The 27,490-nt window shown below is 43.3% G+C and overlaps 1 protein-coding gene across 1 annotated transcript; it reads left to right on the forward strand.

Annotated features, from left to right (window-relative positions):
- The first annotated feature begins 14,514 nt into the window (after positions 1-14,514).
- CEBPG (CCAAT enhancer binding protein gamma) lies at positions 14,515-24,125 on the forward strand. Its single transcript, XM_043899095.1, has 2 exons — positions 14,515-14,718; positions 20,562-24,125. Exon 2 carries the CDS (start codon positions 20,657-20,659, stop codon positions 21,104-21,106), a length of 450 nt encoding a protein of 149 aa, XP_043755030.1. The 5' UTR covers positions 14,515-14,718; positions 20,562-20,656; the 3' UTR covers positions 21,107-24,125.
- The last annotated feature ends 3,365 nt before the right edge of the window (positions 24,126-27,490 follow it).

Below are 27,490 nucleotides of genomic sequence, written 5' to 3' on the forward strand. Positions count from 1 at the left end.
ATTAGAATATGATCTACTATTATACACAAAAATAAGCTTAAAATGGCTTAAAGACCTAAATGTAAGACCAGATACTATAACACTCCTAGAAGAAAACTTAGGCAGGACATTCTTGGACATAAATCAAACCATTATTTTGTGTGTCCTTCGCCTAAAGTCAAAGAAATAAAAGTAAAAATAAATGGGATATAATTAAACTTGGAAGTTTTTGCACAGCAAAGGAAACCACCAACAAAATGAAAAGAAATCTACTGAATGGGAGAAAATATTTGCAAATAATATGGCTGAAAAAGAATTAATATTAAATATATATAAAGAGCTTGTACGACTCAACATCAAAAAATGACCCAATTTAAATATGGGCAGAAGAACTAAATAGAAATTTTTCTAAAGAGGAAATGCAAATGGCCAACAGGCACAAGAAAAGATGTTTAACATTACTAATTATCAGGAAGATGTATATCAAAACCATACACAATTTCAGCTCATAAGAGCAACAAATATCAGTGAGGATGTGGAGAAAAGGAAGAGAGGGAATACAATGCTAGTGGGCTATAGCTAGGGCTATATAAATTAGTATATATATAGTGGGCTATATAAATTAGTATATATATATAGTGGGCTATATAAATTAGTATATATATAGTGGGCTATATAAATTAGTATATATATAGTGGGCTATATAAATTAGTATATATATAGTGGGCTACATAAATTAGTATAGCCACTGTGGAAAACAGTATGGAGACTTCTCAAAAAACTAAAAATAGAACTATCATATGACCCAGTGCTTCCACTCCTAGGTATATATCTGAAAAAAAAACCCTACTAATTCAAAAAGATACATGTACCCAGTGTTCATAGAAGCATTATTTTTAATTGCCAAGACACAAAAACAACCGAAGTGTCCATTAACAGGTGAATGGATAAAGAAGCTGTGGTATATATATATATACATACACACACACACCTACTGGAATACTGTATGCATACTAAGTCGCTTCAGTTGTGTTCAACTCTTTCCAACCCTATGGACCATAGCCCGCCAGGTTCCTCTGTCCATGGAATTCTCCAGGCAAGAATACTGGTGTGGGTTGCCATGCCTTCCTCTAGGGTATCTTCCTGACCCAGGGATCAAACCCATATCTCTTACGTTTCCTGCATGGCAGGCAGATTCTTTATTGCTGAGCTACTGGGGAAATTGGAATACTACTTGGCCATAAAAAAGTTTTGCCATTTGCAACAACACGGATGGACTTGGAGGGCATTATGCCAAGTGAAAGAAGTCAGACACAGAAAGACGAAAATTGTATGGTATCACTTATGTGGACTCTAAAAAATATAACAAAACAGAAGCAGATCCACCTAGATAGAGAACAAACTAGTGGTTACCAGAGGTGGGGAAGGGGCAATATCGGGGAGAAGGAGTGGGAGATACAAACTTTTGGGTGTAAGATAGGCTCAGGGATATATTGTACAACACAGAGGATATAACCAATATTTTGTAGCAACTGTAAGTGGAAAGCAACTTTTAAAAATTGTGTAAAATTTTTAATTAAAAAAAGATTAATGCATGTAGTATATTATAGGCTTTCCTTCCTTTTTAAGGCTGTCTCGTATTTGATTATATATATATATATACCACATTTTTTTTGTCCATTCATCCACTGATGGACATTTGGGTTGCTTCCATCCATTGGTGATTTTTTATGATTTTCTACAGTATTTATAATTCTGGGTTTTCACAAGTTTCTGATCCTATAACATTCAAATTCCAGATAGTATATGCAACTATATATTTTACAGAAATAAAAAGAGCTTTATTAAATATAAGCTTTTGTAACTACTATAAAGTTATACACAGTTTTTCTAATTAAAAACTTATTAAAATGTATACATTTTAATATGTATTCCATTGTATAAATCCTCATTAAAAATAAGAAATGCTTATGCATAATTTGGTATCAGTTTATACAGAATAATGACTCTAATGAGACTGATCTTTATAAGGTCAATTTTTAAACCTGTGTGTTAGTCGCTTAGTCGTGTCTGACTCTTTGCAACCCCAGACACTGTAGCCCGCCAGGCTCCTCTATCCATAGGATTCTCTAGGCAAGAATACTGGAGTGGATTGTCATTTCCTTCTCTAGGGGATGTTCCCAACCTAGGGGTCAAACCCAGGTCTCCCTCATTGCAGGCAGATTCTTTACCATCTGAGCCACCAGGGAAGCCCAACTTAAAAGTGTACAAATCTTGAGAGTCTGAGAATGAATAATTATGAATATTCATGAATGAACATTCATGAATTTATCTATTCATGATTCATAAATTCATGAATTTATCTATCTATCTATATATAGATAGATAGATATGGATATATATTCAAAGCTAAGTTTGTTTATCTTTTTAAAAGAGAGAACGCAAATCATTAATCTTTGTTTTCTTCAACCACCAGGCAGCCCACAGGAGTACATTTTTAATCAACACCTGAGATCAGGTGGGATGGATAGAATTCTCTGCTCTAATGGTCAAATTACAGTGCAATCCATACAAACAGGCATTCAGTTCCTCAAGGGATAAGAAGACAAAAGAAAGAAAGGTGACAAAAAAATCCAATAATAGTGCCAGTTATAATCCTGTTACTTTAAGTCAGTAACCCATGTTAGGCATATTTTTTCTTCCATTTCTTCATTCCTTCTTGTTGATTTTGAGAATTGGGGTCACCACTGACTGGGGCTCATTCAGATGGACATTTAGATAAATTCCCTCTCTTTCTCTGGTTATTGTAAACAATGGTACAATGTAATTCCTTGTATTTTCACATGCATGTACGATGATCTTGGAATAAATGACTAAATTGGAATGGCTGGATCAAACAGTACACCACACACTTCTAGGAGAATATATGTATATTACGTGATGTTGTGATTACTCACCTAGAGCCAGATATCCTGGAGTGTGAAGTCAAGAGGGCCTTAGAAAGCATCACTACAAACAAAGCTAGTGGAGGTGATGGAATTCCAGCTGAGCTATTTCAACTCCTAAAAGATGATGCTGTGAAAGTGCTGCACTCAACGCCAGCAACTTTGGAAAACTCAGCAGTGGCCAGAGGACTGGAAAAGGTCAGTTTTCATTCCAATGCCAAAGAATGTTTAAACTACTGCACAATTGCACTCGTTTCACACGCTAGCAAAGTAATGCTCAAAATTCTCCAAACTAGGCTTCAACAGTATGTGAACTGAGAACTCCCAGATCATAGAAAAAGCAAGAGAATTCCAGAAATATCAATAACCTCAGATATGCAGATGACACCACCCTTATGGCAGAAAATAAGGTGCCTCTTGATGAAAGTGAAAGAGGGGAATGAAAAAGCTGACTTAAAACTCAACTTTCAAAAAATGAAGATCACGGCATCTGGTCCCATCACTTTATGGCAAATAGATGGGGAAACAATGGAAACAGTGACAGACTTTATTTTCTTGGGTTCCAAAATCACTGCAGATGGTGACTGCAGCCATGAAATTAAAAGATGCTTGCTCCTAGGAAGAAAAGCGATGACAAACCTAGGCAGCATATTAAAAAGCAGAGATACTACTTGGCCAACAAAGGGCCGTATAGTCAAAGCGATGGATTTTCCAGTATTCACATATGGATGTGTGAACTGGACCATAAAGAAAGCTGAGCACCAAAGAATTGATGCTTTTGAACTGTGGTGTTGGAGAAGATTCTTGAGAGTCCCTTGGATAGCAAGGAGACCAAACCAATCAATCGTAAAGGAAATCAGTGCTGCATATTCATTGGAGGACTGGTGTTGGAGCTGAAACTCCAATACTTTGGCCACCTGATGTGAAAAACTGACTCATTAAAAAAGATCTTGATGCTGGGCAAGATTGAAGGCAGAAGGAGAAGGGAATGACAGAGGATGAGACGGCTGGATGGCATCACTGACTCGATGGACATGAGTTTGAGCAAGCTCTGGGAGATTGTGATGGACAGGGAGGCCTGGCGTGCTGCATTCAGTGGGGTCACAGAGTTGGATGCGACTGAGTGACTGAACAACAATAACAGATAGGGAGAGAGAGAGAGAACATATATTCTCTCACATATGCCTACACACATATGTGCATTTATTTCTATATCTATCAATAGATGAATATACAACAAGTCATGAATTCATTCTGATAATCTCTGATTCCAATCCAACAACACAGGGTTCATTCTAGTCTTGCTCTTTTCCTATTTGTAACTCCTTTCTCCAAGTGAGAAACTTGCTCTCATTCTCCAAATATATTTACTTAATTGCTCAGTCCTAGCACTTACACACGGCTTCCTTGGTGGCTCAGATGGTGAAGAATCTGCCTGCAATGCAGGAGACGCAGGAGATGCAGGTTCGACCCCTGGGTCGGGAAGATCCCCTGGAGAAGGGAATGGCCACCCACTCCAGTATTCTTGCCTGGAGAATTCCACGGACCGAGGAGCCTAGCGGGCTACAGTCTATGGGGTCACAAAGAACCAGACATGACTGAGCGAATAAAACACACAGCATATACATAAAATATCTTCAGAATTGCTAACCTATACCCCTTTGAATAACCTAGTAACTAGTGCATATTGTTTGTGTACAGTTCTTTTTGTATTTTGCCTATCCATTCAAAATACTATGTTCTGAAACTACAGAGGTTAGTTCCTTTCTTTGCCACAGTGTGGTTATATTGTTCATTTGTAGTACAGTTAGGTTATTGGTTGTTATTTGTATTTCATTTTGGGTCCACCCCCCCCCCAATCCTGGTTGGTGTTAACTATTTGTTTCTGGGGTTTGTGAAACCTCACCATAGTTCTCAGAGTCAGAGCTGTACAAAAAGGATACTCACAGATCAAACCAGTCCATCCTAAAGGAAATCAATATTGAATATTCATTGGAAGGGCTGATGCTGAAGCTGAAGCTCCAATACTTTGGCCACCTGATGAAGAGCCAACTCATTGGAAAAGACCCTGATGCTGGGGAAGACTGAGGGCAGGAGGAGAAGGGGGCGACAGAGGATGAGATGGTTGGATGGCATCATCGACTTAATGGACATGAGTTTGAGCAAGCTCCAGGAGATGGTCAAAGACAGGGAAGCCTAGCATGTTGCAGTCCCTGGCATCGCAAAGAGCTGACACAGCCAAGCAACTGACAACAACAACATACTCACAGAGGTCTCAGTCACTCCCTCATCCGTTCTACCCACTTCCCACTCTCCCCTTCTTTCTATGTTTGTCTCATCTACCCCTCATAAGTAATTTGTAACATTAGTTTCTGGTTTATTTGTACTGTGTTTCCGTTACATTACTGATCCCCTGCTGGTCTTGATGATAAATGGACAAGTGCTGTGTTGTGTTTATTGCTCAGTCGTCTCTGACTCTTTGCGACCCACAGACTGCAGCCTGCCAGGCTCCTCTGTCCATGGGGATTCTTTAGACAAGAATACTGGAGTGGGTTGCCACGCCCTCCTCCAGGGGATCTTCCCAACCCAGGGATTAAACCCAGGTCTACCACATTGCAGGCAGATTCGTACCAACCCGAGCCACCTGGGAAGGCCTAAATGGACAAAAACAGCAGTCAAAGCCTTAAAAGGACATGGAAATAAAGAGTATAGATTTCTTAAGGTTGATGCTTACCCTACCAAGTAAGTTGCTTAGGCCAGGAGACAGGCTGGCCAAGGCTGAGGAGACTTTAGAAGGAGTACTGATAAATTTGACACTATCAAATAAAGTCCATACTCTATTCTTATTTCCTTAGTTTTTACCCAATGTCCTTTCTCTGTTCCAGGGCCCACCGACATTACATTTGACTGTCAAGTCTCCTTAGGATTCTCCAGACTGTGACACTTCATCAGACTTTCCTTGTTTCAATGACCTTGACAATTTTGAGGAGGTCAGACACTTTGTAGCACATATCTATTGGGATTTGTCTGGTGTTTTTAGTTCCTAGGGCTTCCTTGATAGCTCAATTGGTAAAGAACCTGCCTGTAACGCAGGAGACCCTGGTTCGATTCCTGGGTCGAGAAGATCCACTGGAGAAGGGATAGGCTACTCACGCCAGTATTCTTGGGCTTCCCTTGTGGCTCCGCTGGTAAAGAATCTGCCTGCAATGTGGAAGACCTGGGTTTGATCCCTGGGTTGGGAAGATCCATAGAGAAGTGATAGGTACCCACTCCAGTATTCTGGCCTGGAGAATTCCATGGAATGTACAGTCATGGGGTTGCAAAGAGTCGGACATGACTGAGTGACTTTCACTTTTAATTCCTAGGTGATCAATGCAAATAAATAGAGGAAAACAATAGAATGGGAAAGACTAGAGATCTCTTCAAGAAAATTAGAGATACCAAGGGAATGTTTTCTGCAGAGATGGGCACAATAAAAGACAGAAATGGTATGGACCTAACAGAAACAGAAGATATTAAGAAGAGGTGGCAAGAATACACAGAAGAACTGTACAAAAAAGATCTTAATGACCCAGTAGCCACAATGGTGTGATCACTCACCTAGAGCCAGACATCCTGAAGTGCAAAGTCAAGTGGGCCTTAGGAAGCATCACTACGAACAAAGCTAGTGGAGGTGACGGAATTCCAGCTGAGCTATTTTAAATCCTTAAAGATAATGATGTTAAAGTGCTGCCCTCAATATGCGAGCAAATTTGGAAAACTCAGCAGTGGCCAGAGAACTGGAAAAGGTTCATTTTTATTCCAATTCCAAAGGGCAATGCCAAAGAATGTTCAAACTACCACACAATTGCACTCATCTCACATGCTAGCAAAGAAATGCTCAAAATTCTCCAAGTCAGATTTCAACAGTAGGTGAACTGAGAACTTCCAGATGTTCAAGCTGAATTTTGAAAAGGCAGAGGAACCAGAGATCAAATTGACATCATCCACTGGATCACAGAAAAACAAGAAAATTCCGGAAAAACATCTACTTCTGCTTCATTGACAATGCTAAAGCCTTTGACTCTGTGGATCACAATAAACTGTGGAAAATTCTTAAAGAGATGGGAATATCAGACCACCTTACCTGCCTCCTGAGAAATCTGTATGCAGGCCAAGAAGCAATGATTAGAACTGGACATGAAACAACAGACTGGTTCAAAATTGGGTAAGAAGTACATTAAGGCTGTATATTGTCACCTTGTTTATTTAACTTATGTGGAGAGAACACCATGTGAGATGCCGGACTGGAGGAAGCACAAGCTGGAATCAAGATTGCAGAGAGAAATATCAATAACCTCAGATATGCAGATGACACCCCCCTTATGGCAGAAAGCAAAGAGGAACTAAAGAGCCTCTTTGATGACAGTGAAAGAGGAGAGTAAAAAATTTGGCTTTAAACTCAATATTCAAAAATGAGATCATGGCATCTGGTCCCATCACTTCATGGCAAATAGATGGAGAAACAAGGGAAGCAGTTACAGACTTTATTTTGGGGGGCTCCAAAATCATGGCAGATGGTGACTGTGGCCATGAAATTAAAAAATGCTTGCTCCTTGGAAGAAAAGCTATGACAAACCTAGATAGCATATTAAAGAGCAGAGACATTGCTTTACTGACAAAGGTCTGTATAGTCAAAGCTATAGTTTTTCTAGTACTCATGTATGGATGTGAGAGTTGGACCATAAAGAAAGCTGGGTGCTGAAGAATTGATGCTTTTGAACTGTGGTGTTGGAAGAGACTCTTGAGAGTCCCTTGGACAGCAAAGAGATCAAACCAGTCAATCCTAAAGGAAATCAGTCCTGAATATTCATTGGAAGGACTGATGCTAAAGTTGAAACTCCAATACTTTGCTCACCTGATGGGAAGAACTGACACATTAGAAAAGACCCTGAAGCTGGGAAAAATTGAAGGCAGGAGGAGAAGGGGACAACAGAGGATGAGATGGTTGGGTGGCATTACCAACTCAACGGACATGAGTTTGAGCAAGTTCTGGGAGTTGGAGATGGACAGGGAAGTCTGTTGTGCTGCAGTAGATGGGGTCACAAAGAGTTGGACACGACTGAGCAATTGAACTGAACTTTCTCATAGTTAGACTACCATGAATTCTTGGGCGTCAAGTGGCATTTTCAACTCATTATAGCAATGGCTTTCCTGGTGGCTCAGAGGTTAAAGCGTCTGCCTCCAATGCGGGAGACCCGGGTTCAATCCTTGGGTTCGATCCCTGGGTCGGGAAGATCCCCTGGAGAAGGAAATGGCAACCCACTCCAGTGTTCTTACCTGGAGAATCCCATGGATGGAGGAGCTTGGTAGGCTACAACCCACAGGGTTGCAGAGTCGGACATGACAGAGCGACTTCACTTTCACTTTCACAGCAACAAGATGCTATGGTTGGATGGCATCATTAACTCAATGGACATGAATTTTAGCAAACTCAGGGAGATAGTGAAGGACGGGGAAGCATAGCGTGTTGCAGTTCATGGGGTCACAGAGAGTTGGACATGATTGGTGACTGAACAACAACAATATAGCAGCATGGTTTATGTCTGACTGATGTTGACCTTAATCGATTGAGGTAGTGTCAGCAGGCTTCTCCACTGTAAAGCTTCTCTTTATTTTTCCCTTTCATGCTCTGCTCTTCAGAAGAAAGTCTGTGCAGTTCTTCCATAAGGAGTGAAGAATTATGATCCCCCATCTGAGGGCAGAGTATCTACATAAATTATTTGGAATTCTTCTGAATGGGAGACCCATCTCTTTTCTGATATTCATTTATTTACATCAACATGGACTCTTGGTCCACTGTGGTCCAGTGATTTAGACTCTGCCCTTCCAATGCAAGGGGCACAAGTTTGATCCCTGGTTGGGGAACTAAGGTCCCATATGTCTCATGGGGTGGCCAAAAATTTAAAAAAAAAAAAAATGAACTCTTGGGTATTTGTTTTATATTCTGGGTTATAACTCAACTCTACACTATTTATTTTGCTACTCACACTGGCATTGGGGCTCTGGGCACGAGGGACTCATCTATTTGTTCCTGTGCCCCCTTGGCACATTATTTTTGACTGAATGTTTGTGTGTCACCGTTGCCCCTCCATATTCACATGTCGAAGCCTTAATCCCAAACATGTTGGTATTTAGAGATGGGCATTTGGACATTAGGGTTAGATGAGGCCATGAGGGCCCTCATAATAGGATTAGTGCCTTTATAAGAAGAGACACCGGAGAGCATGTCTCTCCTGTATCCATACAGTGAGCCGGTGTCTGACTTCACACCAAGAAAAGAGGCCTTGGCACAAAATCGACCTTGTTGGCATTTTGATCTTGGATTTGCCAGCCTCCAGGGCTGTGAGAGAAAAACCTCTGTTGTTTAAGCCACGCAGTCTATGATGCTTTGTTATGGCAGCCTGAGCGAAGACACATACCTCATTGTTTTGCTTTTTGAGTACTTCCTCTCTTTCTGGCACTGCAAGATGCTCCAGGCTCATCTTGTGTATTTCCTGCCTCAGTCCTAGAATCAGCCATTTTTCCAAGGAGCCCCATTGCTGTTACTGGAGAATGTTATCAGACACCAGGAACCAGGTCGTAGGTAGCAAATTCTTTTCGGATAGACAGATTATTTTGTGCCCGCCATATTTCATGCTAGCTCTATGCTAGCTTCTTTTCACTGCAGTTTACTTGACCCTCATAACAACTCTATGAGGAATTTACTGTTAACCCCCTCTGCAGAGGGGGAACAGAGGTTTAGCTAGGTAAATGCTAGCCAGCATCGCCTTGTTCTGTTTCCCAAACCCATCATACCACTATGATGGAGACTGGTGTCACATAGCCCACAAATCCCAAACGACCCTCTGTTTATCTGCAGTTTTATACTTCATAAGCTCTAGAGTAATTTGCATTACAATCAACATGTAACAGGTAATCAGTGCTTTTTCAGAGGGGTGAAGATATAAGCCACTCCTGGATCCACAAGTAGATACAAGTTACCTCTCCTGATATGTACAGATGTCACACCCCTCTTGAGAACACAGTTCTCATGTACAGTCTGAGACAGTCTGTACCTATTTTCATGTGTTTACATAGTACACACCACAGCACACACCAATCCTTGTGTGCACAGATAATATGGACTATCCTAAAATGCATGGATGACATGTCTTTTCAAAAACTTTATTTATTTTTTCATTGAAGGATAATTGCTTTATAGAATTTTGCTGATTTCTGCCAAACATCAACATGAATCAGGCATAAGTATACATATGTCCCCTCCCTCCATCTCCCTCCCCTTCCCACCCCTCCAGGTTGTCACAGAGCCCCTGTTTGAGTTTCCTGAGTCCTACAGCAAATTCTCATTGGCTGTCTATTTTACACATGGCAATGTAAATTTCCATGTTAGTCTCTCCATACATCTCACTCTCTCCCTCCCCCTCCCCTGCCTGCTCCGTGTCCATAAGTCTGTTTTCTATGTCTGTTTATCCACTGCTGCCCTGGAAATAGATTCATCAGTTCCATCTTTCTAGATTCCACATATATGCATTAGCACATGATATTTTTCTTTCTCTTTCTGACTTACTTCATTCTGTATAATAGGTTCTAGGTATGGATGACATCTTAACTGACAGAATAATGAAATCTGACATGTAGGAAAGTGCTTTATAACAGACATTGACACTACTCTAGTTTAAACTATGTCAGATTTTTCTCTTTCACACATAGGACCAACTTATGAAATTTGGGGATGTCCTAAGACAACTATTGAGCATCTTAGCTGTTATTCCAAATAGTGCTTCCGAAGGTAAAATTGGAGGTTTAAATCTTGTCCTCAAGGATGGGGGTCATATGATACAGGAAAGAACAAATCAGACAACCAGAGTGATTAAGGCTCCATCAGAGTGGCCACGGTGTGAGCTGGCATTTGAAGTAGACATTGGTGGATTTGTCTGCTCAGTGCCCCCTTTCTCTCTGGGAGCTGCCTCTGCCTTACCATCCAAAGCTGCCACGTTAGTACAAGGTGACCTGCTCCAGGCCATTTGATTATTTCAGGGAAGTGCACTTGACCCAGCTGGATCAGCCCCCAAGTCCTTGTCTAGGACTTTTATAACAAGAACTGGTAAGGTGAGTGGGCCTTTCTTTAGTGACCAAAGCCGTGAACAGTGAGGCTGTCAGTGGCTGTGTGAAGAAGGAATAACATGTGCAATGCCCTAAAATCTTTGACCAAATCCTTCTTTGTGCTAAGCATACTCAGGGTTGGTTTTCAGTTATTTCCCATCAAAAGAGCCCTAACCAATGCAGAATAATTGCCAATCGCTGTCATGTAATTGCTAATATAGCACAAAAACCATCTATTGAGACTCAAACCTGTGACAGATAATATCTCAATCCCCAGAATATTATAGCCGTGGTCCAGATCTGTCAAAGGTGGTTAATTTGGTATTTAATTCTTCAGAAACTTTACAGATACACATTTATCATACTTAAATATTATTCTAAGTACCTAAGATACATTTATGATAAATACTTAAGTTTCCATGGCAAACTTCTATTGATTTGGCTTTCAAATACTAAGAAATTTCAAATTACTAAACTTTTTTCCCACTCTCTGGAAAGAAATGAAATGATAAAATGTGGTAACTAAGGGAATTATCCTTTAAAAAATGCCTTTTGAGATACCCTATCGAGTCAACTTCACCTTCAATATTGTGAATATTTCAGTGCCTGAATCATCAAAGTAATATTAAGCACAGGGTGACCTTGGTTTGAAGCGTATTGTAGTTTACTATAATTCTGTGGATATAATTGGTTTATAATTCAGTTATGAGCATCATGGTAATAATAGCTGATACTTCTGAACTCCTACCATGTATCAGGGGTTTCCCTGGTGACTCAGTGGTAAAGAATCCACCTGCCAATGTAGGAGATGCAGGTTCAATCTCTGGGTTGGGAAGATCCCGTGGAGAAGGAAATGGCATCCACTCCAGTTTTCTTGCCTGGGAAATCCCACGGACAGAGGAACTTGGTGGGCTAAAGTTTATGTGGCTGCAAAAGAGTCGGACACAACTTAGCAACTAAACAACACTAAAAACAATGTTGTATCAGCCAGGCTGTTCTAGGGCCCTTTTATCAATTGCAATCCTCACAGCAATTCTATTGGATAGACATCGTTGGTCTCCCCATTTGCAGATGAGAGAGAGGTTAAGTAATTGGCCTGAGGTCACACAACCAGTAAGAGGTGCAGCTGTGAACAGAACAGCCTGACACTAGAGTCCACACCTGTTAGGTAACTAAGTAGTTAATTGCAGGAGCTCTCAGGTAATTAGCCTATTCAATTATAGGCGGTCTTACTTCTCAAGTCCTTTGGAGGGGATTTTAAGGTACTACTTGTTTACAAATCCTCTGGATTTGTAGACTGTGTATTGAATATCAGTGAGGCAGAGATCTATGCAGGAAATTTTTCTTTGGTTGTGTGGCTTGGGTCCCTCTGACATGCAAGAAACAGCATGGTGGATCTCCTCAAACTAAAGATAGCTCCACCAGGCTCTCCTCATTTCCTTACGATGAGATCAAGTCTTTCAGAGGATTCCCATCTCTCTTAGGGTAAGAATCAGAACCCTTCCCAGGCCACAGGGTCCTGTCTGTCTCATCAGTCTCCTCTGGGGCATTGTGCTTCAGTCACTCTGGCTTTAAATTTCTCCCATCTCAAGACCTTTGGGACTTCCTCGGTGGCTCAGAGGGTAAAGAGTCTGCCTGCGACAGAGACCACGGTTTGATCCTTGGGTCAGGAAGATCCCCTGGAGAAGGACATGGCAACCCACTCCAGTATTCTAGGCTGAAGAATCACATGGACAAAGGAGTCTGGTGGGCTACAGTCCACGGGTTCTCAAAGAGTCGGACACGACTGAGCGAATTCACAAAACCTTTAGATAAGCGAGATCCTCTGACTTGAAGACACATTCCCTTTATCTGTACCACTTAGGCAAATCCTACTCATCATACAGGATTTCCCTAACCCACAGACCAGGTTTGATTCCCTTCTCATAATCTCTGCAGCATCTTGTACTTCCTTCTTAAAATAACAGTGAGAAGTGATTAGAAAATTGTGTGATTACTGAATGTTTCTAAGTGTAAGCTCCAAGTGGACAGGGACTGTTCATTGCTGATTCCCGACAGCTTAGCACATAGTTGGCACCAAATAAATACGTGTAAACTGAGTAGAAGAAAGAATTACCAGCTACCAGCTGAAGATGAAATAAATAGTCTCCTTGACATTGACTAGACCTGCTGAATGTGGAAGAAGGCCTGCCCAGACAGACACCGAGAATGCTGGAGCAGCTTGGCAGAGAGCTTAGCAAACCTGAGGATACATGAACCTACCTATACTTTATTTTTTATACAGTTTTTTAAGTGATTAGGAAAGAGTGGGTGTAAAGTTATGGTTTTGTGAGCAACAAAATCGAATCCAGTTTTAACAGTGCTAACATCTTGATCAAAGAAATTTCAACTCAGAACACTAGGGCCAAAGTGAAAGAACATAGTGTTTTTGATGATTCTGTCATTCTACCAAGTGTGCTTCTGTGGTTATCAGTGCTCATTTGCAGTTGCCTCTCTTTTGATTTTTATAATCTTTATTTTTTTGCAAACATTTTATCATCTCTTCACTGATTCCTCGAAACAGTCTTCGTGGAGAGCTGGTGCCATGGCCTGGGTGATGAAGAAACGTTTCCTCTTTCAAAGACTCCAGTTTTTGGACGATAAGAAGTGCTAAAGAGGAAGCAATCAAACCTATCTGCCTCCACCCTGTGCGCTGCTTCCTGGTCGTGATACACTTTCAGATTCTCCTGTGAATTATCCTTAGATAAATACGGATGGACTGCCATCCATTTTTTGAGATCACGTCTCTGTTCACCCGGAGGACAGTACAGCACAAGGGAATGGATCGTGGGAATGCATTCCCCCATAACCACAGTCTGCACCAATGTGACATCAACACTAATCCTACGTTGGGAAATTTTGCTCCCTTAGTCTTTCAACAAGTTTGCAGTTGTCTTCACTGCCCTGAGGTCCAGTTCTTCTCTCCAGGCTCCCTCCGAGTGGTGCGGGCCGTCAGCGGTGAGGCGTCCGTCGGGCACCCAGCGTCCCAGGAGGCGAGCCTGGTGGGCCGTTCCGGGAAACCGTTCCTGGGAGCGACGCCGAGGCGGGGCTCCCCGAGGACGTGGTGAAACCAAAACAGAAATCGGTGATTCAAAACATCATCTCAGGAAACTGTGCTTTCCAAAGACAGGTGCTCCCTTCTCGAGGCTACGGTTCTCCAACTTCCACCGAACCTTCCCCGCGGCCGGCAGCCCACCCCTCCGAGGGCCGCCCCGCGCGCACGCCCGGGGAACCCCGGGGAGCCTCTCCCGCCGGCCCCGCCCGCCCCGCCGAGCCGTGGGATACGCCTTCGCCACGTGCCCGCCTCCCGCGCCTAGACCTCCCGCAATTGGCTGGTGGCCCTGCCCGTCGCGGGGGGGAAGGCGTGCCCCCCGCAAGGCGGCGCTCCCATTGGTCATGACGGCAGCGGCCGCGCGCGCGGACCCGGCAAGGAGGGGAAGCCGGTGGTGGTGGCGGCTGCGGCGGCGGAACGGGCGGAGGCAGCCGGTTTCGTAACCGTCGCTCCTCCTGGCTGACTCGCGGGCTGCGAGGCCTGGGTCGGGTCGGGCCGCGCCGTGCGGGGCCGCTTGGAGTGGAGGCCGCCTGGGAGCAGGCGGGCTGGAGGCGCCAGGTAAGGAGGCCGCGGGCGGGCTGAAGGAGGAGGAGGAGGAGGCCGCGGTGCCGCCGGCCGCTCGCGTGGGCGCGGCCCCAGCGAGAGGAGACCCAGCCCGGCCCTGGGCGGCCGGCTTGCTGGGAAGGCCCCGCGCGGCCCGCGGCGCGGGCGGCGGCCCCGCGCGGCGTCTGATGCAACCTGCCGGCAACACTCGGCGGGGCCGCTGAGCTCATCCCTGGCCCCGGCCCAGCGCCGCGGCGCCACCCGCCGACCCCCGCGCTCCCCCGGCGCCCCTGCTGCCGGCCCCGGACGGGATGCGAGCCCGGCTGTGCCCCCCTCCAGAACCCGGCCCTCTGTTTCTGCAACGCGCAGTGAGACTAGCCAGGCTCGTATTGGCCCCTGGGGATAAAGGGTGTTCCCAGAATAGCAGAAGGTGGATCGCGTCCTGTTGAGTGCCGCCTGGGATTATTTCCCAGGTGCTAACTGCTCGGTGTCGGGCAATCGGGAATCCTGTTCAGAAGTTAGTAGAAAAGTAGGCAGGGAAAGCAGTTGAGTTTAAAATATATGACTTTACACAAATATTATTGTGCTTCCTTATGGAGCTGTACTTCGAGTATATATCCTGCGTTGACTGTTGAGCACAGGTTGGATGAACGTGCAGCCACCACGTTGAATAGGAAAGAGGAGGGCAAGAAATGAAGCGCTTCATTAGCGTGTTTGGAGGGAACACAGTAAGGAAAACTGCCAGCGGAGGTGTCTAGGTGGAGAGGATGGAAATGCATGTTTGAGGGGAAGGATAATCTGTTCTTCGAAGTAAGCTTGTGGGTTTTTATTCTTCAGAAGGTTTAATTGCTTGGCTTTCCTCTGATCTGAGGTTTGTGCTGTCATCTAGCATCTCACATAAAATGTGTCCGTTTCAGAAAGGTGTTTAACATTGGTGGGTTACCCAAAAGTTGGTAGTTCTCTCTCCCGGGGTACACTGTCAGTTGAATTCTTGTTCGAAGAGATTACCCTTTAATTCACATAGGATATGGGATGCTCAGAGACACATTTGAAATAAAATACTATGGAGCCTTGGCTTTACTAAGAAATTTAGCCTTTAAAAGCCCTTGATAACTAAAAGTTAAAATCTGGTCAGCTGTTACTACTTGAGTAGTATTTGGGATAAGCTGTTCTTAAAATTGGTTCACTGTTTGGGAAAAACTCAGTGTAAACAAGGCTAAATAATTACAGGATAATAGTGAGCTGAAGAACTTTTCAGTTTCTTGAGTCCTACTTCTGGTGGGCACACTTGGCAGATTCAGCCATTTTAATACCTGCCTGAAAAACATAGGTGGAACCGAATCTTCGTTTTGTTTTTTTTTTTATCCCCAGAATATCCTCTTAAGTTCTCAAGATCATGTCATAACTCTCAGCAAAGTTGTCTGATCTTGGACAGGTAGTTTCATCCTTAGGGATTTAAACAGCACCTGGTGAGTCCTAGGTAAAGATGAATAGGGCAGAATTCATGTGGCTGAATTTGGTGTTATGGCCTTAGATTGCCCCACCTGATCACAGAAATGGTAAACACAGGTAGTCACAATTCCATGTTTATTGTGTGTTCTTAGGCCGGGGGTAGCGGATGCTTCTGTGGGTTCTTAGGCTGATAGGTACATTGATCTCCTACCTTTTTGGTTTTCCAGACCAATCAGTAAAAAGAAAAAGAAAAAAGAGCATGACTCTAAAAGATGTATATTTATAAACAGTGTGGTGTGTTACTAATAGTTCATGTCTGTTGTAAATGACACCAAAACTAGAGTAAAAAGATGACATTAAAAAAAGACAAGACATATTTTCTTCTCATACTCCAGTGGACCACTTATCTACTCCCTGAAGGAGTATACTCATTTGTGGACCCCTGTTTTGGGTCATGAAGCCAGCGTGGCAAATACGTAGAAATCCTGCTCATTTGGGTGTGTGTTAAGTTTGACAGCTTACCTTCACTTCGTTTGTAGTACTGAGTTGCCAGACCCTGGCAACATATGCCTAAGAACTTGAGGTTGTGGAAAAACGTAACTGGACAAAGTGGAAAATAAAGGTTCTCAACTGAATGAAGCAAAGACCAGACATGAATGACCTTCACTGTATAGGCTGGGGACTAGAATAGCAAATGTTTTTATTTTCCTGTATACCTTTAAGATAGACCAGGAACTTTGGATCGTAAGACTGTGTGTACCTTGTAACACTCAATTTAATTATGGTTGTTTTAAGAGATTTTAATGCTAGAGAATCTTATTTTTATATAAGACACTTAAATGTTTTCTCTTAGCCTTTTGAGACTGTATTCAACAAATGTTTCTTGAGCACCACCACTGGATGCTGGGCGTATGATGATAAAGACGGAGGCCTGCCTCTAGCTTATTCTACAGGGAGCCACACTGTGGAGCTGGCATTGACAGAGAAACTAGGGGAACAAATTGGACAAAAGCACAAAGAACAAAGGGCAGACCATTTAGGGGCGTGATGTTGGCTTCCGGTATTGTTGGGGGGTGATGAGAAAGGGAGCTGGCCCTGAAGAGATTTGATCTGTATGTTGAAGCCACAGAGAATTTTCAGTGAGAGGGAGGCTGCGACACACTCAGGTTTGAGTGTTAGATTGCTCTGGAGACAGTGGCTGGAGGGAAGACTGCTGGAGCAGGCAGGCTGTGCCCTGAGAGATGATGCCAGCCCGAGGTGACTGTGGCATAGAATGGAGCGCGATGGTGGAGTGAGGGGTTTTGGGGGAGACGGCTGGGCAGAATACCAGTAATACCAATGGTTTGAACAGATTTGGAACAAGGGACAAATGTCTGAATATTTGGGAGTGTATTGAGGAAATTGGAGTTAAACATTTATTTGGGAAGAAGGAGAGGAGGGATATCTCATTGTATATATATGAAAAAAAATGACAAGAGGGCTAGGAAAGGCTTGAGACATTTATTGTCCCAAGTGAAACTTGAGAAAATTTTGATTTTGCTTTACTCATTCTAACATTTTGAGTTTTCCTGATTTGAGTGTGTCTCGGATTTGAATGAATGTCACTTGATTTAAGAAATTTGAATTTAAAAAGTGGTACCCACTCAGCCCATCTTTCTGAAGATCTGCAGTTGGTTTGTGGCAGTGGCTGTCAAACTTCGTCACTTGGGGGTCCTGTCGAGACGTAGATTGCTTAGCCCTGTTCCGAGAGCTGCTGATGCCTCCGTCTGGGGCAGCCTGAGAACTTGCATGTCTACCAAAGGCTGAGGCCACTGGTTCAGGGACTATGCTTCTGAGAACTGCTGCTTTTCAGTTTTTCTCCTGCTTCCTGCCGGAATGATTCACAGCAAGGAAGCAAGGTGCCGCCCTGCTTCCTGTAGTCTGAACTTTGGAATAGCATTTGTCCACGTAGGAGCCAGACTTTCATTTAGGGTTGAACATCCAGATTTGAAATAAGCTTATTTTCCATTGTAGGTGCTCAGTAAATGTTTGTGAAAGAAACAAAAGCACAGACAACAGTGTAAACTGCAGAACTGTAAACTGTATGTAGCATTTAGAGGTAGCTGTTTTACTCAGTGTAAAAAATAAAATTGACAATCTGTTTGGAGCAAGTCTTAGCCCCACTTAGCTCTTTGACCCCCTTTCCATGGTGAATAACTCCTCACCTTGAGCATTACTTTCTTGGCTTGTCTTTGGTCGGGGAACTTAATAAAAACAACTCCTTTTTTTTTTTTTTTAATCTCCCAGTTTCCCTTTCTTACATTTTTTACCAGTTTGATGATTACTGTTTGTTTTACAAGCCAAGGGCTCATTTTCAAAACCTTGCCTGCTGTATTCAGCCTAGTACCTTGGCAAGATGAGTCAGATTGAAAGCACCCTTCCTTGTTCTGGTGTCTTTGAGAACAAAAACGGGCATGAACCTCACTAAGTTTGGAGCCCGTAATAAGTGTTTTTGGTGACTGACGTTCATGGTATATTGTCAGCGTCAGAGGGCATTTTACACCCCTCCTTTGCAGAGGGGGAGATGGAGGCCCAGAGAGGGAATGGGTGTGTCCACAGTGGGACGGGGGATGTCCGAGCTAGGATGAGAATCGACTTGGTTCCTGGTCTCTACTTCTTTGGATTATTGTTATCTCTGAGTTTATTAGGGATTAGCTTTAAAGACTAAAAACCCAATTGGTATATAGAAGATAAAAAATAGATGAACATAATCATTGATTGTTGAGACAATCCCAGGACAGGTGTTAAACAAGTTCTTAAAAGTTGAGTAAACACTTCACTTTAGACCAGTAGGTAAGCAATAGTATAGATGGCCAGTAACACTATAAATGCTAAGTGTGCTGCAAATTATACTCAACTGCCACTTTTCAACTGGAAGAAAAAATAGGCAGCATGATAAATTATCAAGGGAAATTGTGAAATATTCATTACTGAAGATAAACTTGGAGTAGATATCCATCATGGTTTGGAAGGAAGCTTTTGGTGTTTCCTTAGTACTGAAGTGAGAACAGATGACCCTCTAGCTCAGGACTGCCTGTGTGGCCTGAAAAACAATGGAAAGCAATGATATATGGCCTTTTAAAAAACAGGCCAATACAGAAATGACTCGCTAAAGGTTTGGGCGAAGCTTTTCTTAAGAATTGTGAGGTGTACTCATTCGAAGCTGTTCATAATTGTGGCTTCAGGTTTTTTACACTGATGTATTTTGTGAAAAAATGGGGTAGTTCTGTGGTTCCTAGCAGTGCTTCCTCAGTTTCCCGCAGTGCTGTGACTTCTTGGTGGGCATAGTTCACTCAGCTGAGACAATTTGTCTTGAAGTGGCCTCGTGATGATAGGCTAGGTCTGCTTTTGACACATCTTGAGGCAGTTTTAGGACCAGCTTGGATTCAGAGTAATCCGAATATGACTGGTTTCTGAAACTGTGACTTTGTTTCTCCCGGCAGCACTGCAGATTTGGCATGTCCTCTGTTGTTTGAGCAGCGTCAGGCGGGTGCAGGCCGCCGCTGCCCTGGTTCTTGGTTCAGCCTGATTCCCAGCTTGCACCTCCTTGGAGGCATCATCAGGGCCTGTGTTTCTCTCCTTGTGGTATCAGGGTGACAGTGTTTAGATGTGTTTACTAGTTATGTCAAGAACTAGGAAAACACTAGAAGCTTGATGTGAGATGGGGAAGCAAACTGGGTGTCTCAGAGCTCTGCAATGAGCCAAGAAACTAACTTAGGAAATCTCTGTAAACTGCCATCATTTGAGGTCATTAGGAAAATAAAAACAAGCCAAAAAACACATTTTCAAAATAGCCCATACAGATACGCTTTGGGAGAACAGTTAAGTCCTTGAAGGCTCAGTCTGCACGTTAGAGTAGGGACCACGCAGAGATGGTAGTGCAGTGTTCCTGAGGAGACTGGACTGGTGCTCTGTGCTGGCCTTCTAATTTGATTTGAACCAACAGTTGAACATTGTCCCTCTTTTATTGCACTGTGTCTCTCCTGTTGTAATTGAGCTCATATTTTCTGTGTTTAAACCAAACACCTCACATTTCTCTCTCGCAGATTGCCAAGTGCTGTCATTCATATGTGCTACCTAATTAGTGACACTGTTTTGTTTTTTCCTCCCATTTTTGATAACACTCAAAGATGGGCAGTCCCCTCAGGGATTCGGGTGGGTTAAATTTAGCCGTGTGGTGCCTATGTATTAACTAACTTCTCTGAATTACATGACTTAGACTTCTGAAACAGGGGAACAGTTGGCAGTTGTTATAGACGCTTCTCAGCATGGTCAGTTAATATTGGCCTGCTGTGAAGTACATGCGAATTTGATCTCATTTGATCTTGTCATCTCCAATATTTTAATGCAGTTTTTTTCTTGAATAGGTACATGTGAAGATTTCTTGGCAGTTCAGTGTGGAAACCATTGATCACCTTGTCTTCCTTCTGCTTGTTCTGTGTTGACAAGGGAGCGTGCCCAAATGAGCAAGGTATCGCAGCAGAACAGCACCCCGGGCGTGAACGGAATAAGTGTCATCCATACTCAGGCTCATGCCAGCGGCTTACAGCAGGTTCCTCAACTGGTGCCCGCCGGCCCTGGGGGCGGAGGCAAAGCCGTGCCTCCCAGCAAGCAGAGCAAGAAGAGCTCACCCATGGATCGCAACAGTGACGAGTATCGTCAGCGCCGGGAGAGGAACAACATGGCTGTGAAAAAGAGCCGGTTGAAAAGCAAGCAGAAAGCGCAGGATACGCTGCAGAGAGTCAATCAGCTCAAGGAAGAGAATGAACGGTTGGAAGCAAAAATTAAATTGCTGACTAAGGAATTAAGTGTACTGAAAGACTTGTTCCTTGAGCACGCACACAACCTCGCAGACAACGTGCAACCCAGTAGCACTGAGAACACGAGCAGCCCTGGTAAGGCAGGGCAGTAGAGCCCACCCCTTCCGGACTTCACGCCTGGGGGCTTGAACATTCAAGGCGTGACTGCCTACACCTCTCGCATCAGAGGGAACCGCCATTATTCAGAGAGCCACTGAAGGTTGTTTTCTAGGGTCAGCCCTGAAGAGCTGATTAGCTAAAAATGTTAGCCGTGTAACTTGAATATCTGGTTTTAAATGATAAGCGTTTTTGTGGGGATAAAAAACACTTTTAAAGGTATATGGTTAAAAAAAAAAAAAAACCTGCCGTGGAAACTTGATGTTCTTAATAAATGCTGACTTCCCAAAAAAATGTTTCTTTTTAGGTTGACAAAAGGAATGGGGAACTGGCAAGTTGTGCGGAAGAGTCTTGGTTTTAATGGATATGGTTAATTGGATGAAAGAAAGCTGAATGCCATCTCTGAATGCCATCTCTGTTCATCTATTTGTGACTCGTTTCTAAATTATATATTAAAAATGCTTAGGGCTATAGAAACCAATCACTTTATAATTTGGAGTGATTTTATTTATAGCATAAACCCTGTTTCAGCATAATTAGTACTGTTTTACCCAACAAGTACTAGTTTTTTGAGTAGTGATGACAAGTTACGTAAAGAAACCCCATTGCATTTTAAAGGCAATATGCGGCCAATTGGCTTAAAAATAGAAATAGCATTTAGGAAGCAAATAGGTTTTTTAAAAGTAAAAGCAAAGCATATTAGAATTACACTCTTGGGATACCTTTAGGTTATTGGATTGGCATTGTTTTGTTAAAATTAAAAAAACAATGGTTTAGAGAAACTTTGTATCAGTTCTAGTTTCTGCAGATGCTAGTAAGCTGTTTTTTTCTTTCACACCATTTGCACAGCCTGGTTAGTAAATCAAAGCATCTTAACAGTTTATGTCCACCCAAACTGCTGATTAGGATTTTGAATATTAATTTCAGCAGGTAGTTTCTCCTGTGTTCAGATACACTGCAGTGGGGCCGAGGATTTTGAAAGCAAAAATTTCTTGTGAAGGATCACTTGTATTTGACCTACCAACTGGTTATTAGAAAAATACACTGTCAACTCCATGCCATTTCCCAAAATAATAGCCTAAGAAAACTTGAAAGTATAAGGTTTAACAGTTAATTTATTTCACTTAAACACATCTTTTTATATTGTTTTTGTGACATTTCTTAGTGGGCTATATTCTTCCAGACTTTTGTACCACTCTTTATTCATTTGTATGCATTTATGTCCCATAAATTATTTTAGCAAGAAAATACTGATAAAACTCAGGATATTGATATTTTTGTTGAGACTAAAAAGTGGCAGTCACTAGAATGGGAATCTCTAGGATCTGGATTATATCAGTGTTGGTAGTTTTGATTGCCCTTGTTTCTTTGTTTAACACAGTTCTAGCTCAAATCTGTTGAAAGTCTATTTTTTTCTTCTTTCAGTTTTTGTTTTTGGATGACCCAGGCTGGTGACAAGAGACTGAGTCACATCTGATTTAAAAAGTTACCAGCTGTCTTATTTGAACATGGTCATTTTAGGCCACACTGTTGTTTCATACCAGAACGTGGGACATTGTAACCAGGATGTAATTCAAGCTGCACCCTCAGGCTGATGGAGGAGCGGTGTCTGTGCCCTTCTGGTCAGCAGAAGACTATCACAGTGCCCTGCGGCTCAGCAAAGCCATTAACAAAGGCCAGGAGTCCCTTGTGCATGTGACATGAGCCCAGTATTGTCCCATGAGAGCCACCGCCCCAGGATGGTTAACTCCCGAGAGAGCCAGGAGACAGGATAGGGGTTGCTGTTAGGGTCCAACATTGGTCACCTTGGTTGGAGTATTGATCAACTTGTAGGTTGATAGAGGTTTTAAATAACTAGGAGATGCCCCAGACTCCTGCTGAATGTTCAACAGCACCTCACTGGGGATGCAGTTAGGTCTCCTGAATCTTGAAGCATCTTTAAGAGGTGCTACACACATTTTAATCTCTTTGTTTACTAAACAGTATCTTTCAGAAATGGATGTCCACATGGAATTTATTGTTACCCATTATATGAAGTGACCTAACTATCTTGGAAAAGAAGCTTTAGGGAAATCATCAGGAATGTACTCGGTTATTTCAAATAAGAAAATAAGATTGGAACTTCTGGAACAATTGATTCAAACTTTCCTTTTACCTATGCAAATAAGAACTAGCACAAGCAGTCGTGCAGTTTTATGCATAACGTAAAAAGATGTGAACCATGGTCTTGACTGTCTTACTGAAGTGTTTGGGAATGAAAGTTTTTCATTTGATAGGTTTATCAGTATAAAATGGAGGGAAACCAAGTGTGGGGAATGGGTAAGTGTAGAGCTTTGGGAATTGTAAATGACTTGTAACTTTTTTGTTCTGTAGGTTTCGTGTGAACCATTAGGATATGATCTGCCTTTGCTGGCAGGTCTAGTGGTTTAGGAATTAGGCTTCAGTATAAATTTCTAGCTGCATCTTGAGTCTTCCGGGGTGGGTGCTTTCTGACTGGTCTTGGCTGCAGGTGGTGCCAGTGAACAGTGCTTCCTGCTGTCTGGCCGCTTTTAGTTACCGGGATGTGAGCTCATACTTTGGACATTCTTACCAAGAAGTAGTAAGATTTTAATAAAACATGACCAGAATTTTGAAATTCAGGTCATGAGTGTGAAATTCTCAAATTTACATAAAGAAGTAGAAGTATGTACACTTTAATGTTTGAGGTTAAAAGGAAGGAAATCATAGCAGCTTTTGATGTTTCTTAATCCCCATTAGAAGGTTTGAAGCTTTGTACCTGAACAACCCAGTTAAAGCACTCGGAGTGTTTTTGATGCCTTAGAAATAGAAATTTTTTGTTTGACAAAAGCTAGGAAGGAATAAAGTCCATTCTATAGCTGTTAGATCTGCCTCTCAGGAAAAAGTACTTGTTCTTTTTGTTCCTGGCTTTCCTCAGTTTGTGAGATAACTCTATTTTTTTAAATATAATTTTATTTCTTTCAATGGATTTGAAATAAAAAAAAACCTTTGGAATAATGACTGTATTTCATTGTGGGTTTCTTTGTTAGATGCCAAGAAAGTAATCCAAGTTTGTTCACCAGCTTGAGGCGCAGGCAGATAGATGCCTGCTGCCTTTATGTGCTCAGCCCAAGGCAGGGGTGAGGTGGGTGTGGGAGCAAGCAGAGGTACTTTTGTCCCAGGTGCTCAGCTGTGTCCAACTCTTAGCAACTCCATGGACTGTAGCCCGCTAGGCACTGTCCATGGGATTTTTCAGGCAAGAATACTAGAGTGGATTACCATTTCCTTCTGCAGGGGATCTTCCTGACCCAGGGATCAAACCCATGTCTCTTGGATCTCCTGCATTGGCAGGTGGAGTCTTTACTGTTGAGTAACCAAGTGTAGGTTTCCCTTAATGACAGGAACATAGTTGCCTCTGAATTTAGAGTGCCTCTTCTGTTACATTCTTTGTCACCTAGTCTAATGTAAAACTATATACCAGAATAGAGGAAGCAGAACACCTAGTGTCTCAGAATGCGGCCTCCACCTTCAGGGTAGGAAATGAGTTCTTGGGCTTTGAGGTCGACGGGACATCAAAGTCAGGCCTTTCCCCTCACAGTCCAGTATGTGCACTGTCTTCGTTTTGAGTGTCTAAAAAGGAATTTATAAATACAAGCCTGAGAAAAGCTGATCTGAGTGTTTGAAGGGAAGACACCATCTAGATCCTTGTCTTCTATGATTCTTCAGTTATTTTCATGCCTTGGGAAATAGATTTCTACTTACTGCATCTTAATAAAAACTAGTACAGTAATGATTTCTGTGGGTAGTACGTCCCATTTCATTTTTATGAATTAGTTGTAAGTTAGCATCCAGTAACTTGTCAGGCAATTCTATATCAAGATGGTTGTGAGGGTGCCAGCCCTATTTCAATAAAAGCACTTTAGACCTACTGCTCTGTGGCTGCCTGGGAGTGAAGAGCTCATGTGCCTTTTACACGTTCTCAGGCGAGTACCCTTTTACTGCGAAGTCCCCGCTCCTCCCAGCACTCCAGACCTGAAGGTTGTGCAGGGGTGTCTAGAGAACAGGGCTTGGAAGAGAATGGAGTTGTTAGGCTGTCACACATCACACTTGTTTGCAGCCCATTTCCCCAAGTCTTGTGTCCTGGGAAGCAGCTATTGGACCAGATGCCTTTGTACATCACCACCTTTCAGTTCTGTGAGCTGTCTCCAGACTTCCCCGGCCTCACCTCCCCTGCCCCACCTTCTGCAGGAGACATCACCCTCTCTGGCCTGGCTTTGGTCTCCCTGGAATTGTGCACGCTTTCCAGATCTTGGTGGTTCCCCAGTACACTCTGGGTGAGACCCCGCCTCCCTGGGATGTGGCTCTGTTTGCTCTTGCTGCCTTCACTCCCTACCCTAACCCCCCGCAACTCTTGCGCATCATTGCATCACTTTGCTTTGACAGCAGGGCTTTTCTCAAGCAGTCTACCCCAGGGCTGGCTGCCTTAGCACAGCTCTGGAATGGCTTCATCCCTATACTTTTCATTTTCCACCCTTCCTGTCTCAGGCCCCTGGCTTTCTAGGCAAAGTCAATCTTGTTTTACTTTCCTTCTTGGCACTTTTCAGTGTTTGAGACAATCTATTTGTGCATGTTTAAGGAGAAGTCAGACTCCAGGCTCTGAGAGCTGGGGTCTTGTTTTTATGCCAACATTGGCGTATAGGAGATGCTCATTTCTTAAATGAATACCTAGACTTTTCCTGGATTTTGGAAAGGCTTTTTGGCACTGTGTGGCTTTCTGGAATGGTCTCTAATGAATTTCTGAAGCTGTACAAATTTCTGCAAAACTTGGAGACTTAGGAATTGAATGCAGCCTCTGAAACATGGGGCGAAGTAGGTGACTACTGTGTCCCTGAGTCCTACCTGCAAAGAATGCCCTTTGACTCACCCACCTGGGTCCAAGCAGCCATTTCTGTCCCCATTGTCCCTCTGGGACAAAGAGCACTTAGTTACTGAGATTTCTCCTTGAATTTTTTTTTATCAACTTTCTTGATAATCAGAGCAAACATTATGTGAAACGGGCAGTTTTGGTATAAAACATCTAAAGCGGAGGAAGGAGAAAGATGTATTTTTCAGTTAACACAACTGAAGTGTCCACTTAAGAGTTCCAACCTAATTTTAACTGGTTTTATCCTGGGGGTGGGGGGAACTTGAAACCCTGTGCATAGAACGTGGCTTGCAGGTACAGCTGGTGGTGAGAACAATTTGGGCGAACTCAAACTGACCTTCAGAAAGACAGCCATTACTCAAACTGCTCAATATCATGAATAATCATTATTAGGGAACATACCTGCTTGTCAGCAGGAAACCTTAAAAACTGGATGTTATAAATCTTACAATTTATAAAAAATAGTGATTTGAATACTGCCTTATTTTCATGCAGCCACATCACAAGCACTTTCGTATTAGTGGCATAGAAGAAATCAGTTTGTACTCTTCTCCTCAGTGACTTAAACAGTCTCTGGCTTGGGCTATGGTTTCCCCATCCTGTCAAGGCTTCATCAGTGACATCTGCCCTTCTCACCTGCCCTTCACCTGGGCTCAAAAACTCCCAGACGTGCAGAGACAACCCTGGGATGGTGTGCAGGATTCTAGAAGCTGGCTGCGGAGTGGGGGTGGGTCTGGGAGACCATGGGAAGGCTGGGCAAGCAGAAGAAGGCCAGGTGTCCGGCCACTGGCAGGGACTGAGCCAGATGGCCCGGGTGGCCCCAGCGCCTCAGAGTGGAGTTAGGCCTGCGGGCTCCCACTCATGGGAGACAAACAGACTCGGCAAACGTGGAAGGAATGAGAGAGCTCACCTTTGTCATGGTGCTGCCTGAGGCGGCAGTCTCTCAGACAGATGCTGGCTTTACTAGCATATCTCACATGAAAAGGAGACCAAGGACAAGGAGTCTGCGAGGCTCAGGTTCTCAGGTAACTGTGCTTTAAATGCTACGCAGTTATGACCACTTCGGGAATCCAGCTTTGAGGCAGTGCATGCGTGCATGTTCAGTCACGTCTGTGACCCCATGGGCTGTAGTCCACCAGGCTCCTCTGTCCAAGGGATTTTCCAGGCAAGAATACCAGAGCGGGTTGCCATTCCCATCTCTGGAGGATCTTCCCAATCCCAGGATCGAACCCGCATCTCCTGTGTCCCCCACATTGGCAGGTGGATGCTTTACCACTGAGTCACCCATATCAAAAAGGCTTCTTAAGCTACAGTCCTCCTTTGCACCTGTGCAGAGGCAAGACAGCCCCACCTACACATTCAGGCCCCCAGAGGGCTCTGCAGGGTCACTTTCCAGGTCTAAGCATGTGTTCATCTGCAAAGGGAAAAGGAGAGGGGGGGGTGGTGATGGGCACAAAGG

Source organism: Cervus elaphus, chromosome 4, assembly GCF_910594005.1.
Source record: "Cervus elaphus chromosome 4, mCerEla1.1, whole genome shotgun sequence".
Taxonomy (NCBI): Eukaryota; Metazoa; Chordata; class Mammalia; order Artiodactyla; family Cervidae; genus Cervus; species Cervus elaphus.